This window comes from Salvelinus namaycush, chromosome 4 (assembly GCF_016432855.1).
Source record: "Salvelinus namaycush isolate Seneca chromosome 4, SaNama_1.0, whole genome shotgun sequence".
Classification (NCBI taxonomy): Eukaryota; Metazoa; Chordata; class Actinopteri; order Salmoniformes; family Salmonidae; genus Salvelinus; species Salvelinus namaycush.
In genome coordinates, this window is record NC_052310.1 from 3,045,550 (window position 1) to 3,060,186 (window position 14,637).

General features: G+C 43.0%; 1 protein-coding gene across 4 annotated transcripts in view; it reads left to right on the top strand.

The window, feature by feature from the left end:
• Positions 1 to 9,767, top strand: part of LOC120046061 (transforming acidic coiled-coil-containing protein 2-like) — a 77,717-nt gene extending 67,950 nt beyond the window's left edge. For all 4 annotated transcript variants that reach the window (XM_038990986.1, XM_038990984.1, XM_038990987.1 and 1 more), the window contains 4 exons: positions 508 to 668; positions 1,820 to 1,926; positions 7,240 to 7,360; positions 9,251 to 9,767. In XM_038990986.1, the coding sequence (XP_038846914.1) occupies positions 508 to 668; positions 1,820 to 1,926; positions 7,240 to 7,360; positions 9,251 to 9,316 (455 nt within the window). In that variant the 3' untranslated portion in view covers positions 9,317 to 9,767. The remainder of the gene's footprint in view (positions 1 to 507; positions 669 to 1,819; positions 1,927 to 7,239; positions 7,361 to 9,250) is intronic.
• Positions 9,768 to 14,637: the final 4,870 nt, after the last annotated feature.

Below are 14,637 nucleotides of genomic sequence, written 5' to 3' on the forward strand. Positions count from 1 at the left end.
GATCCATATCGCCTTCATGATAAAATGTCCCTAATGCAGGCGTCATTATCTACTGTAGAAACTGTGCTTTTATTGATTTCAAATCTGTGTGTGTGTGTGTGTGTGTAAGCATGTGGGTTGTGTATGTTGATATGCGTATGAGCAAGTGTGTGTGTGTGTGTGTGTGTGTGTGTGTGTCCGTCCGTGTCTGCGTGTGCGTGCGTGTGCGTATGGCTTGGCGTTTTTACGTATGAATGTGTGTATGAGAAAATGTGTTAGTGGTTGTGTGTGAAGTACCAGGAATACAATCTAATCTATATTCTCTCTCTCTCTCTCTCTCTCTCTCTCTCTCTCTCTCTCTCTCTCTCTCTCTCTCTCTCTCTCTCTCTCTTTTCTCTCTCTCTGCTGTCTATATCCTCCCTCCCATCTAATCTCTATCCTCTTTCTCTCTCTCCTGTCACCTATCTCTCTCCTCCCTCCCTCCATCTCTCTCCTCCCTCCTTCCATCTCTCTCCTCCCTCCCACCAGACGATGAGCAGAAGGATAAGTCTCTGTCTCACCACACCATCCAGCAGCTGATCATAGAGAAGGACCAGGCTCTTTCAGACCTCAACTCAGTAGAGAAGAGTCTGGCTGAACTGTTCAGACGATACGAGAAGCTGAAGGATGTCCTCGAGGGCTACCGTAAGGTGGGTACACAGATGAACACACACAGATGAACACACACAGATGAACACACACCTACACACAGACACATGGACAGACACACACAGATGAACACACCACCTACACACAGACACATGGACAGACACACACAGATGAACACACCACCTACACACAGACACATGGACAGACACACACAGATGAACACACCACCTACACACAGACACATGGACAGACACACACAGATGAACACACCACCTACACACAGACACACACAGATGAACACACCACCTACACACAGACACATGGACAGACACACACAGATGAACACACACAGATGAACACACACCTACACACAGACACATGGACAGACACACACAGATGAACACACCACCTACACACAGACACATGGACAGACACATGGACAGACACACACAGATGAACACACCACCTACACACAGACACATGGACAGACACATGGACAGACACACACAGATGAACACACCACCTACACACAGACACATGGACAGACACATGGACAGACACACACAGATGAACACACCACCTACACACAGACACATGGACAGACACATGGACAGACACACACAGATGAACACACCACCTACACACAGACACATGGACAGACACACACAGATGAACACACCACCTACACACAGACACATGGACAGACACATGGACAGACACACACAGATGAACACACACCTACACACAGACACATGGACAGACACACACAGATGAACACACACCTACACACAGACACATGGACAGACACACACAGATGAACACACACCTACACACAGACACATGGACAGACACACACAGATGAACACACACCTACACACAGACACATGGACAGACACATGGACAGACACACACAGATGAACACACCACCTACACACAGACACATGGACAGACACATGGACAGACACACACAAACGCCAACCAACCTTACTACCGCACACACTGCTAATGGCTGTCCATCAATGTCGATGATGACGTTGTCTGCTTACTGTATACCTTCTAGTGACTTAGTAGACGCTCTTATCTAGAAACACTTCCATTTCTGTGCATTCAACAGAATTTAGACCAATCACAAAACAGGATCTTTGCAAGTGAACACTTGTTTTTTTCTCTCCCTTACCTGTCTCTCCAAAAGAATGAGGAGGTGTTGAAGAAGTGTGCTCAGGAGTACCTGTCCAGGGTCCGTAAGGAGGAACAACGATACCAGGCCCTGAAGATCCATGCCGAGGAGAAACTAGACAAGTCAGTGCACCTCACACACTCGGGTTACACTCATCGTGACATTCAATGCATGTTACAATGCTCATACATATTCAACCAAGTCAAGTCAAACTTCATTTATAGTGGATTATCGTACGGTCTCAATACACTAAATTGAATCAAAACAGAAAGATATCGACAACCACAGATATTATAGAATCTCAACCAGCCTAAAAACATCACTAACATCCTGTATGTTCTGACCACCATGACACTAACATCCTGTATGTTCTGACCACCATGACACTAACATCCTGTATGTTCTGACCACCATGACACTAACATCCTGTATGTTCTGACCACCATGACACTAACATCCTGTATGTTCTGACCACCATGACACTAACATCCTGTATGTTCTGACCACCATGACACTAACATCCTGTATGTTCTGACCACCATGACACTAACATCCTGTATGTTCTGTCCACCATGACACTAACATCCTGTATGTTCTGTCCACCATGACACTAACATCCTGTATGTTCTGTCCACCATGACACTAACATCCTGTATGTTCTGACCACCATGACACTAACATCCTGTATGTTCTCACCACCATGACACTAACATCCTGTATGTTCTGACCACCATGACACTAACATCCTGTATGTTCTGACCACCATGACACTAACATCCTGTATGTTCTGTCCACCATGACACTAACATCCTGTATGTTCTGACCACCATGACACTAACATCCTGTATGTTCTGACCACCATGACACTAACATCCTGTATGTTCTCACCACCATGACACTAACATCCTGTATGTTCTGACCACCATGACACTAACATCCTGTATGTTCTGACCACCATGACACTAACATCCTGTATGTTCTGACCACCATGACACTAACATCCTGTATGTTCTGACCACCATGACACTAACATCCTGTATGTTCTGACCACCATGACACTAACATCCTGTATGTTCTGACCACCATGACACTAACATCCTGTATGTTCTCACCACCATGACACTAACATCCTGTATGTTCTGACCACCATGACACTAACATCCTGTATGTTCTGACCACCATGACACTAACATCCTGTATGTTCTGTCCACCATGACACTAACATCCTGTATGTTCTGACCACCATGACACTAACATCCTGTATGTTCTGACCACCATGACACTAACATCCTGTATGTTCTGTCCACCATGACACTAACATCCTGTATGTTCTGTCCACCATGACACTAACATCCTGTATGTTCTGTCCACCATGACACTAACATCCTGTATGTTCTGACCACCATGACACTAACATCCTGTATGTTCTGACCACCATGACACTAACATCCTGTATGTTCTGACCACCATGACACTAACATCCTGTATGTTCTCACCACCATGACACTAACATCCTGTATGTTCTCACCACCATGACACTAACATCCTGTATGTTCTCACCACCATGACACTAACATCCTGTATGTTCTGACCACCATGACACTAACATCCTGTATGTTCTGACCACCATGACACTAACATCCTGTATGTTCTGACCACCATGACACTAACATCCTGAATGTTCTGACCACCATGACACTAACATCCTGTATGTTCTGACCACCATGACACTAACATCCTGTATGTTCTGACCACCATGACACTAACATCCTGTATGTTCTGACCACCATGACACTAACATCCTGTATGTTCTGTCCACCATGACACTAACATCCTGTATGTTCTGACCACCATGACACTAACATCCTGTATGTTCTGACCACCATGACACTAACATCCTGTATGTTCTGACCACCATGACACTAACATCCTGTATGTTCTCACCACCATGACACTAACATCCTGTATGTTCTGACCACCATGACACTAACATCCTGTATGTTCTCACCACCATGACACTAACATCCTGTATGTTCTGACCACCATGACACTAACATCCTGTATGTTCTGACCACCATGACACTAACATCCTGTATGTTCTGACCACCATGACACTAACATCCTGTATGTTCTGACCACCATGACACTAACATCCTGTATGTTCTGACCACCATGACACTAACATCCTGTATGTTCTGACCACCATGACACTAACATCCTGTATGTTCTGACCACCATGACACTAACATCCTGTATGTTCTGACCACCATGACACTAACATCCTGAATGTTCTGACCACCATGACACTAACATCCTGTATGTTCTGACCACCATGACACTAACATCCTGTATGTTCTGACCACCATGACACTAACATCCTGTATGTTCTGACCACCATGACACTAACATCCTGTATGTTCTGACCACCATGACACTAACATCCTGTATGTTCTGTCCACCATGACACTAACATCCTGTATGTTCTGACCACCATGACACTAACATCCTGTATGTTCTGTCCACCATGACACTAACATCCTGTATGTTCTGTCCACCATGACACTAACATCCTGTATGTTCTGTCCACCATGACACTAACATCCTGTATGTTCTGTCCACCATGACACTAACATCCTGTATGTTCTGACCACCATGACACTAACATCCTGTATGTTCTGACCACCATGACACTAACATCCTGTATGTTCTGACCACCATGACACTAACATCCTGTATGTTCTGACCACCATGACACTAACATCCTGTATGTTCTGACCACCATGACACTAACATCCTGTATGTTCTCACCACCATGACACTAACATCCTGTATGTTCTGACCACCATGACACTAACATCCTGTATGTTCTGACCACCATGACACTAACATCCTGTATGTTCTCACCACCATGACACTAACATCCTGTATGTTCTGACCACCATGACACTAACATCCTGTATGTTCTGACCACCATGACACTAACATCCTGTATGTTCTGTCCACCATGACACTAACATCCTGTATGTTCTGACCACCATGACACTAACATCCTGTATGTTCTGACCACCATGACACTAACATCCTGTATGTTCTCACCACCATGACACTAACATCCTGTATGTTCTGACCACCATGACACTAACATCCTGTATGTTCTGACCACCATGACACTAACATCCTGTATGTTCTCACCACCATGACACTAACATCCTGTATGTTCTGACCACCATGACACTAACATCCTGTATGTTCTCACCACCATGACACTAACATCCTGTATGTTCTCACCACCATGACACTAACATCCTGTATGTTCTGACCACCATGACACTAACATCCTGTATGTTCTGACCACCATGACACTAACATCCTGTATGTTCTGTCCACCATGACACTAACATCCTGTATGTTCTGACCACCATGACACTAACATCCTGTATGTTCTGACCACCATGACACTAACATCCTGTATGTTCTCACCACCATGACACTAACATCCTGTATGTTCTGACCACCATGACACTAACATCCTGTATGTTCTGACCACCATGACACTAACATCCTGTATGTTCTCACCACCATGACACTAACATCCTGTATGTTCTCACCACCATGACACTAACATCCTGTATGTTCTGACCACCATGACACTAACATCCTGTATGTTCTGACCACCATGACACTAACATCCTGTATGTTCTGACCACCATGACACTAACATCCTGTATGTTCTGACCACCATGACACTAACATCCTGTATGTTCTCACCACCATGACACTAACATCCTGTATGTTCTGTCCACCATGACACTAACATCCTGTATGTTCTCACCACCATGACACTAACATCCTGTATGTTCTGTCCACCATGACACTAACATCCTGTATGTTCTCACCACCATGACACTAACATCCTGTATGTTCTGACCACCATGACACTAACATCCTGTATGTTCTGTCCACCATGACACTAACATCCTGTATGTTCTGACCACCATGACACTAACATCCTGTATGTTCTGACCACCATGACACTAACATCCTGTATGTTCTGACCACCATGACACTAACATCCTGTATGTTCTGACCACCATGACACTAACATCCTGTATGTTCTCACCACCATGACACTAACATCCTGTATGTTCTGACCACCATGACACTAACATCCTGTATGTTCTGACCACCATGACACTAACATCCTGTATGTTCTGACCACCATGACACTAACATCCTGTATGTTCTGTCCACCATGACACTAACATCCTGTATGTTCTCACCACCATGACACTAACATCCTGTATGTTCTGTCCACCATGACACTAACATCCTGTATGTTCTGTCCACCATGACACTAACATCCTGTATGTTCTCACCACCATGACACTAACATCCTGTATGTTCTGACCACCATGACACTAACATCCTGTATGTTCTCACCACCATGACACTAACATCCTGTATGTTCTGACCACCATGACACTAACATCCTGTATGTTCTGACCACCATGACACTAACATCCTGTATGTTCTGACCACCATGACACTAACATCCTGTATGTTCTCACCACCATGACACTAACATCCTGTATGTTCTCACCACCATGACACTAACATCCTGTATGTTCTGACCACCATGACACTAACATCCTGTATGTTCTGACCACCATGACACTAACATCCTGTATGTTCTGTCCACCATGACACTAACATCCTGTATGTTCTGACCACCATGACACTAACATCCTGTATGTTCTGACCACCATGACACTAACATCCTGTATGTTCTGTCCACCATGACACTAACATCCTGTATGTTCTCACCACCATGACACTAACATCCTGTATGTTCTGACCACCATGACACTAACATCCTGTATGTTCTGACCACCATGACACTAACATCCTGTATGTTCTGACCACCATGACACTAACATCCTGTATGTTCTGACCACCATGACACTAACATCCTGTATGTTCTGTCCACCATGACACTAACATCCTGTATGTTCTCACCACCATGACACTAACATCCTGTATGTTCTGACCACCATGACACTAACATCCTGTATGTTCTCACCACCATGACACTAACATCCTGTATGTTCTGACCACCATGACACTAACATCCTGTATGTTCTGACCACCATGACACTAACATCCTGTATGTTCTGTCCACCATGACACTAACATCCTGTATGTTCTGTCCACCATGACACTAACATCCTGTATGTTCTGTCCACCATGACACTAACATCCTGTATGTTCTGACCACCATGACACTAACATCCTGTATGTTCTGTCCACCATGACACTAACATCCTGTATGTTCTGACCACCATGACACTAACATCCTGTATGTTCTGTCCACCATGACACTAACATCCTGAATGTTCTGACCACCATGACACTAACATCCTGTTTGTGTATCTCAGGGCGAACGCTGACATCGCCCAGGTGAGGATGAAGTCCCGTCAGGAGACAGCAGCATACCAGGCTTCTCTCAGGAAGGAGACCATGAAGGTGGACTCACTGGAGAGAACTCTTGAGCAGAAGGTACTGATCTCGGATCAGTTCGGCCTTTTATATCACAATTTATAAGATTTCATGGACGGGGGGGGGGGACCATGAAGTCCTAGATAATCACGCTTTGTCAATAAAAGCCCCAGGATGCACTCATTATATGTGACAGACACAGGATTCAAAACGAGGTCTCCTGTTAGCCCCCTGAGCTAAAGGCTAGACAAGACACATGTCTTCAGGATGTTGCATTATACAGACGAAGGATCTTAATTTGATCATCCTGTTGCAGGAGAACGTTACTGCAGTGCAGGAAATGGAAAACGTGTAGTGTATTTGAGGTTTAAAAAGGCTTCCGAAGTTAGTAATTTCCACTTTGAGATTTCACACTTAATTTTCCCTTATGAAAAATGTGTCCTGTTGTTGCAGGAATATTTTCCAGTTGAGGCAAACTGGCTCAAATTAAGATCCTACATCTGTATGTGACAGAATGGATTAGAAGCCAGGTGTCATGCATGCCAATAGACTGTGTTAGCCCTTGGAGAAAAAGCCTAGGCAAGATGGAAGTCTACAGACCTACTAAACATGACAGACTGTCATGGAAACCAGTTGTGCCACTCTTTTTGTCTTATCTTATTCATTTTGCCTAAAATATCATTAAGTGTTAAGTCACATTTTTGTCATTCGAATAAGTCTGAGTCACTGGGTCCACAACCTAAATGACTGTCCATACAAACACATAGCGGTGGTATATTATGGTATTATATCTTTTGAACGGTAAAGGAATCACGCCGTTTTCTCTCTGAGGAAAAAAGGGATACTTGGCTACTTAGGCAACAGAACTTGGCTATGAAAAAGCTGTGGGGAAAGTGAGAGGATAGATACTACAAATTCAAAGACAGCCTACTCTTCTATACTCCAGGGAGAGAAAAACATATAGACTGTTGTTTTACTATTAAAATTGTTTTTAATTTCCTAAAGCAGCGTGTGTTCATAAAAAAAAAAAAAATGGTAGTTGCAGTCTTGTCCCATTGCTGCAACTCCCGTACGGACTCGGGAGAGGCAAAGGTTGAGAGCCGTGCGTCCTCCGAAATACAACCCAGCCGAGCCGCACTGCTTCTTGACACAATGCCAGTTTAACCGGGGAAGCCAACTGCACCAATGTGTCGGAGGAAACACCGTACACCTGGCCACCATGTCAGCATGCACTGCGCCCGGCACAGGAGTCACTAGACGATGGGAAAAGAACCTCCCCTAACATCCCCAAACTCTCCCCTTACCCAGACGACGCTGGGCCAATTGTGCGCCGCCCCGTGGGTCTCCCGGTTGCGGCCGGCTGCGACAGAGCCTGGACTCGAATCAGCTAGCGCTGTGATGCAGTGCCTTAGACCACTGCACCACTCGGGAGGCCCTTGCAGCTTGTGTTTTTTAACTAGGTTAACTAGAAGGCTGGTTGGTTGGTTAGCTGGTGATTGGTTAGTTACAGGGAAGCAAGAGAGTCGCCTGCCCGATATGTATTACCAGAGGCGGAGCCTGTCTGCCCACACTCATCGCTTGCTCCCCTGCAGCTCACCAGCTGATGTGCTGGGTGTGTCCCGTCCAGAACTGCGCTGTGCATCTATGGTGCATATATTAATTGTTCTCATCACTGAAAAGCTCTCAATCTCTCCAAAAACTCTTGTCCAGTTCATTTAGTAGTCAGATTTTAGTCACAGAGGTAATTTTGTCTCATCTTGTTTTATTCAAATGAAATAAAAAATATTGTTTGTTTAATTATAACATTTTCTGGGCCTATTTAGTCCGTTATAGTCTCATCACTTGCCACTGAAGAATTGTTGCTTGACGAATGTTTGAGTCACAATTTTTTTTTAACGAAATGAACACAGAATTACTCTAACCTCTTGGTTTTGTCTCTCTTCCTTAAAGAACAAAGAGATCGAAGAACTGACCAAGATCTGTGACGAGCTGATTGCCAAGATGGGAAAGAGCTAGCAACGCTGAACAGGTCCAGCCCACGTCTCCGGGGCCTGAGGGGGAAGGAGTGGTAGAAGAATAGAAGAAAAGATAAAGAGAGAGGACGTGGTTGTCTCTTTTACGTCCAAACCTTCCCTTGGACTGATGGGTAACTGGACAGTTGGACAGTTGAAGCCAAAGTGGTCTCTGGATTTAATACACTACTGACTGACTATGTACATGTATCTACTGGCGACATTGCACCCCCAGAGTATTGGAGGGTCAATGGTTTTCTTCTGTTTCACCCAGTACATTTTGATGTGCCGATGTGTACCACATGTCCTGTATCAGGGATCCGGTGAAAGAGTGTTTAGAAATGTACTCTATATCATAAATGAGAGAGAGAGTGTGGTGTATGTCTCTGTATGTGTGTGTGTGTGTGTGTGTGTGTGTGTGGGTGTGGGTGTGTGTGTGTGTGTGTGTGTGTGTGTGTGTGTGTGTGTGTGTGTGTGTGTGTGTGTGTGTGTGTGTGTGTGTGTGGGTGTGTGTGTGTGTGTGTGTGTGTGTGTGTGTGTGTGTGTGCGTGTGTGTGTGTGTGTGTGTGTGTGGTGTATGTGGGTCTGTGTGTGTGGGTGTGTGTGTGTGGGTCTGTGTGTGTGTGGTGTATGTGGGTCTGTGTGTGTGGGTGTGTGTGGTGTGGGTGGGTGGGTGGGTATGTACAAGTGTGCAACTCAGTCTCATGAGCTTACATGTAAATCATGAGACTGCGTTGGAGTTGACATGTACACATTTACAGTTTGTACACATGTTGTGGTGTGTGTGTGTGTGCGAGTGTGAAAGCGTGTGCGTGATAGAGAGAAAGGTGAGTGCATTGATTGAAGATAGACTGATATGCGATGTGGTTGCCATGACAGCAAATGATGGGGAAATACGGTTCCCTCTTCTAACTCCTGCTGTGTCTTCAATCCTCGACACTAGAGAGTGAAACACAGATGAAAAGAAAACCATATATATATATATATATAGAATAAATCAATGAATTGTTCAGTTAATAAGAAATATAGTTGATCACAGAAAACTGCATGTGGAAGTAGCAAAATATAAACGTCCTTTTTTTTTGTAAGTAGGAAGTTGTGCTGATGATTATAATAGAGATATATCTGCATTTTTGATACAATATTGTGTTTAAATGGCTTCCCTTGATCGTGTTTTCGTGCAGATACTTTGTGAGGCATAATTTATGTCATATCTTATCTTGGAGAAAATAAAACGTGTGATGGGATTTTTATTTTATTTTATTTTATTTTAATATTAATGACGATGAACAGTAATTGTTCCTGTAGTAATCAGGTGTTGGGACTGAGGGTAGGTAAGTAATTACATTTTGGATCTCTATGTCACAGTCCTGTCATAATTTATGTGTTCACAAAGGTGGAAGCAATTGAGAAAAAAGAGAGTTCTGCACAGCTACTCGTCTGGGTTCAAATGTTGAGTGTTTTGTTCTGACCTAGAGTGCCAAATGGGTGGAGTTTGCAGTTTTGGGACTATTTTATTTTATATGAATCTGTTAAACCAGGCAAGATTAATCAAGCACAGATAAAGTAATTGAATTCTAATAGTATTTGAACCCAGGTCTGCTGCACAGCTATATAGTGTACAGCATCTGCAACGTGAAATAAAGGATGACGATAGAAACATGGGATGTGGCTTCTTTGACAAAACAAACAACAAACACCTCCAAGTGATTAGGCCAGCGTTTCCCGACCTAGGGTTCGCAACACCATGTGGGGTCGCCTGATTTGAAAATGTGGTCGCAGGAGAAAAATGAAAAATTGTGTTTGGTTCACAGAGCCGGGGTTACGTCAGTATCTTCCGGTAGCCGCTGGATGAAATAAACATGGTGGCTTCGCAAATATTATTATTTTTTATATCAAAATGGGGTCGGGTGCCAGAAAAGTTTGGGAACTATGTTTAACTCCTAAGCCGCACGCACACACACACACACACACACACACACACACACACACACACACACACACACACACACACACACACACACACACACACACACACACACACACACACACACACACACACACACACACACCTAGGATTCTCAGTGCTGTGAGAATGACAGAAATGGTCCCTGTGTGTACAGTGTGTCATGTTTATTTCAGGAAACCTCTGTTAATTTTTGAACTTTTGTGGTGTTTAAATGCCTTCACACTCAACAGAGTGAATTTAACACTCAAAAGTGTTAAAATGTTAACACTTATAAAGTGTTTCTGTAACCCTATACAGAGTAGAAAATTAACACTGGCTGTGTGAAATTCACAATACGCTGGAGTGAACTAATTAGTAATTCACTCTACTCTGAAGTGAAATATAAAATGCACTCACTCTACAGTGGAGTAAAATGTAATTAAACGGTGTGATATATTTCCCCGGCTGTCTTTTCTTTTTGAGTGAATAGTAGAGTTACCACCCATGACTGTATTTGTAAAGATACCACCCATGACTGTATTTGTAGAGAAACCACCCGTGACTGTATTTGTAGAGATACCACCCATTACCTTAATTGTAGAGATACCACCCATGACTGTATTTATAGAGATACCACCCATGACTGTATTTGTAGAGAAACCACCCATGACTTTATTTGTAGAGATACCACCCATGACTGTATTTGTAGAGATACCACCCATGACTGTATTTGTAGAGATACTACCCATGACTGTATTTGTAGAGATACTACCCATGACTGTATTTGTAGAGATACTACCCATGACTGTATTTATAGAGATACCACCCATGACTGTATTTGTAGAGAAACCGCCCATGACTGTATTTGTAGAGAAACCACCCATGACTGTATTTGTAGAGATACCACCCATGACCTTAATTGTAGAGATACCACCCATGACTGTATTTATAGAGATACCACCCATGACTGTATTTGTAGAGATACTACCCATGACTGTATTTGTAGAGATGCCACCCATGACTATATTTGTAGAGATACCACCCATGACTGTATTTGTAGAGATACCACCCATGACTGTATTTGTAGAGTTACCACCCATGACTGTATTTGTAGAGTTACCACCCATGACTGTATTTGTAGAGATACCACCCATGACTGTATTTATAGAGATACCACCCATGACTGTATTTGTAGAGATACCACCCATGACTGTATTAGTTATTGACAGAGACATGGTTGTTGAATTAGCTCCTTTAAAAGGCGTGGCTTTCACCAAAGGCCCGATATCCCGACTTAAAGCATCAGCGTGCTTCAGCCGAACCAAAGGAGTGGGCTCGCATAAAAGACCTTCGCTTGATAAAATAGTACTGTTTGTCCATTTTGAGATGCTGTACCCAGTATACTGTACACCGTCTTAGAATGAATCTAAGAGAACTCAAGAAATCTGTCATTAATTTATACGTTTTTGCTGAAGTAATCTTAGTCGCATAATTTTACATCTAAGTTTGTTGCAGTATTTTTCAATAAAAAAATGTGCATGAAAATGGGTTATCTCTCGTTGAATGACAACAAAGCCTTTGTCACGCGGGACTAGGTTGGCGAAAGAACCAGACGCAGAGAGAGAGAGCCGCTTGGGAAAAATATTCCTTATATTTTTACTTAACAAAAACTGAATAAGCCCGAACATCCAGGGCGCAGAGAGAACACTTGCCAAACACCCAAAATACACGTAACAAAAAACAATCCCGCACAAAACAAGGGCGGGTCTACCTCCTAATTATAGGGAAGCTCATTACGAAACAAAAACAACAGGTGCAACTAATAAGACAAAACAAACAGACAAACGAAAAAGGGATCGGTGGCGGCTAGTAGGACGGTGACGACGACCGCCGAGCACCGCCCGAACAGGCAGGGGAGTCAACTTCGGCGGAAGTCGTGACAGCCTTATTAAAGAATACCTACTGTCGACTATTCAACTATGAAGGGGGGTAGACTTCGGCTCCGAACTTCAGCTTGTCATCAGATTTTTTTGTGTGTGTGCCTGAACAGCTGAAAAAAAAAACCTGACCTAAATCCAAAACAAACAAAAAAGGTCACAAAAAGTCATCGTAATATATGCACGAAGTATTCGGCTGGGAAGCATGCGGACTCCTTTCCAAAATTACGCCTTTCAAAAATTACGCCTTCCCAAAATTACGCCTTTCCTACGCACTTCTTAGTAGTTGGTATTCAGACTTACCTTATGAAGGTGTGTAACCTTAAGCCATCCCTTTAAATACGGTGTACCTTTAAATATAATTTTAATGACAGACTAGAATACATCGAGAGTAGGGATTCTGAAAATAGTGATCAATGAAAGAATGCCATCTACCAACTGGTAGATTTAAAATACCAGTTGGTTGTTGGCACTGCACCTGAGACCACTGTGCAAGAGGTGTCACTATAGTCCCTGGTTCGAATCCAGGCTGCATCATATCAGGCTGTGATTGGGAGTCCTATAGGGCGGCGGGAAATTGGCCCAGCATCGTCCAGGTTTGGTCGGGGTAGGCCGTCATTGTAAAATAAGAATTCGTTCTTAAATGAATTGCCAGATTGAATATTTTTTTTTATTTGAAATTACATTTTTGAAGGTGGAAATAAGTGTACAATAGGGGTTGAACAACAGTCCTATAAATCTACTCTAATTCTCAGTAATTATGGAGCTGTTGTCGTGTACGTTGTGAACCGTGCGCCAGGCTCCAGGTTTAACCTGCAAAGTGTGGTCTGAGTTCCATAATGATTCTAATAGGCTACACGTCCCAAATTACTACAAAACATTAACTTATTTTAATCCACTAATGCTAGTGACCCTCAGGAACAACTTAAACGGACATGACAGAGGACAGAAAGGTAAGAGGAGAGGAATGGAATGGAATGATGCAAAATGTCGGTTAAAAACTGAAGGAAACTAACACTACAGTTATAAATGTAGGTTACAAACTGAAGGAAACTAACAGTTATAAATGTAGGATACAAACTGAAGGAAACTAACAGTTATAAATGTAGGATACAAACTGAAGGAAACTAACAGTTATAAATGTAGGATACAAACTGAAGGAAACTAACAGTTATAAATGTAGGATACAAACTGAAGGAAACTAACAGTTATAAATGTAGGTTACAAACTGAAGGAAACTAACACTACAGTTATAAATGTAGGATACAAACTGAAGGAAACTAACACTACAGTTATAAATGTAGGATACAAACTGAAGGAAACTAACACTACAGTTATAAATGTAGGATACAAACTGAAGGAAACTAACAGTTATAAATGTAGGTTACAAACTGAAGGAAACTAACAGTTATAAATGTAGGTTACAAACTGAAGGAAACT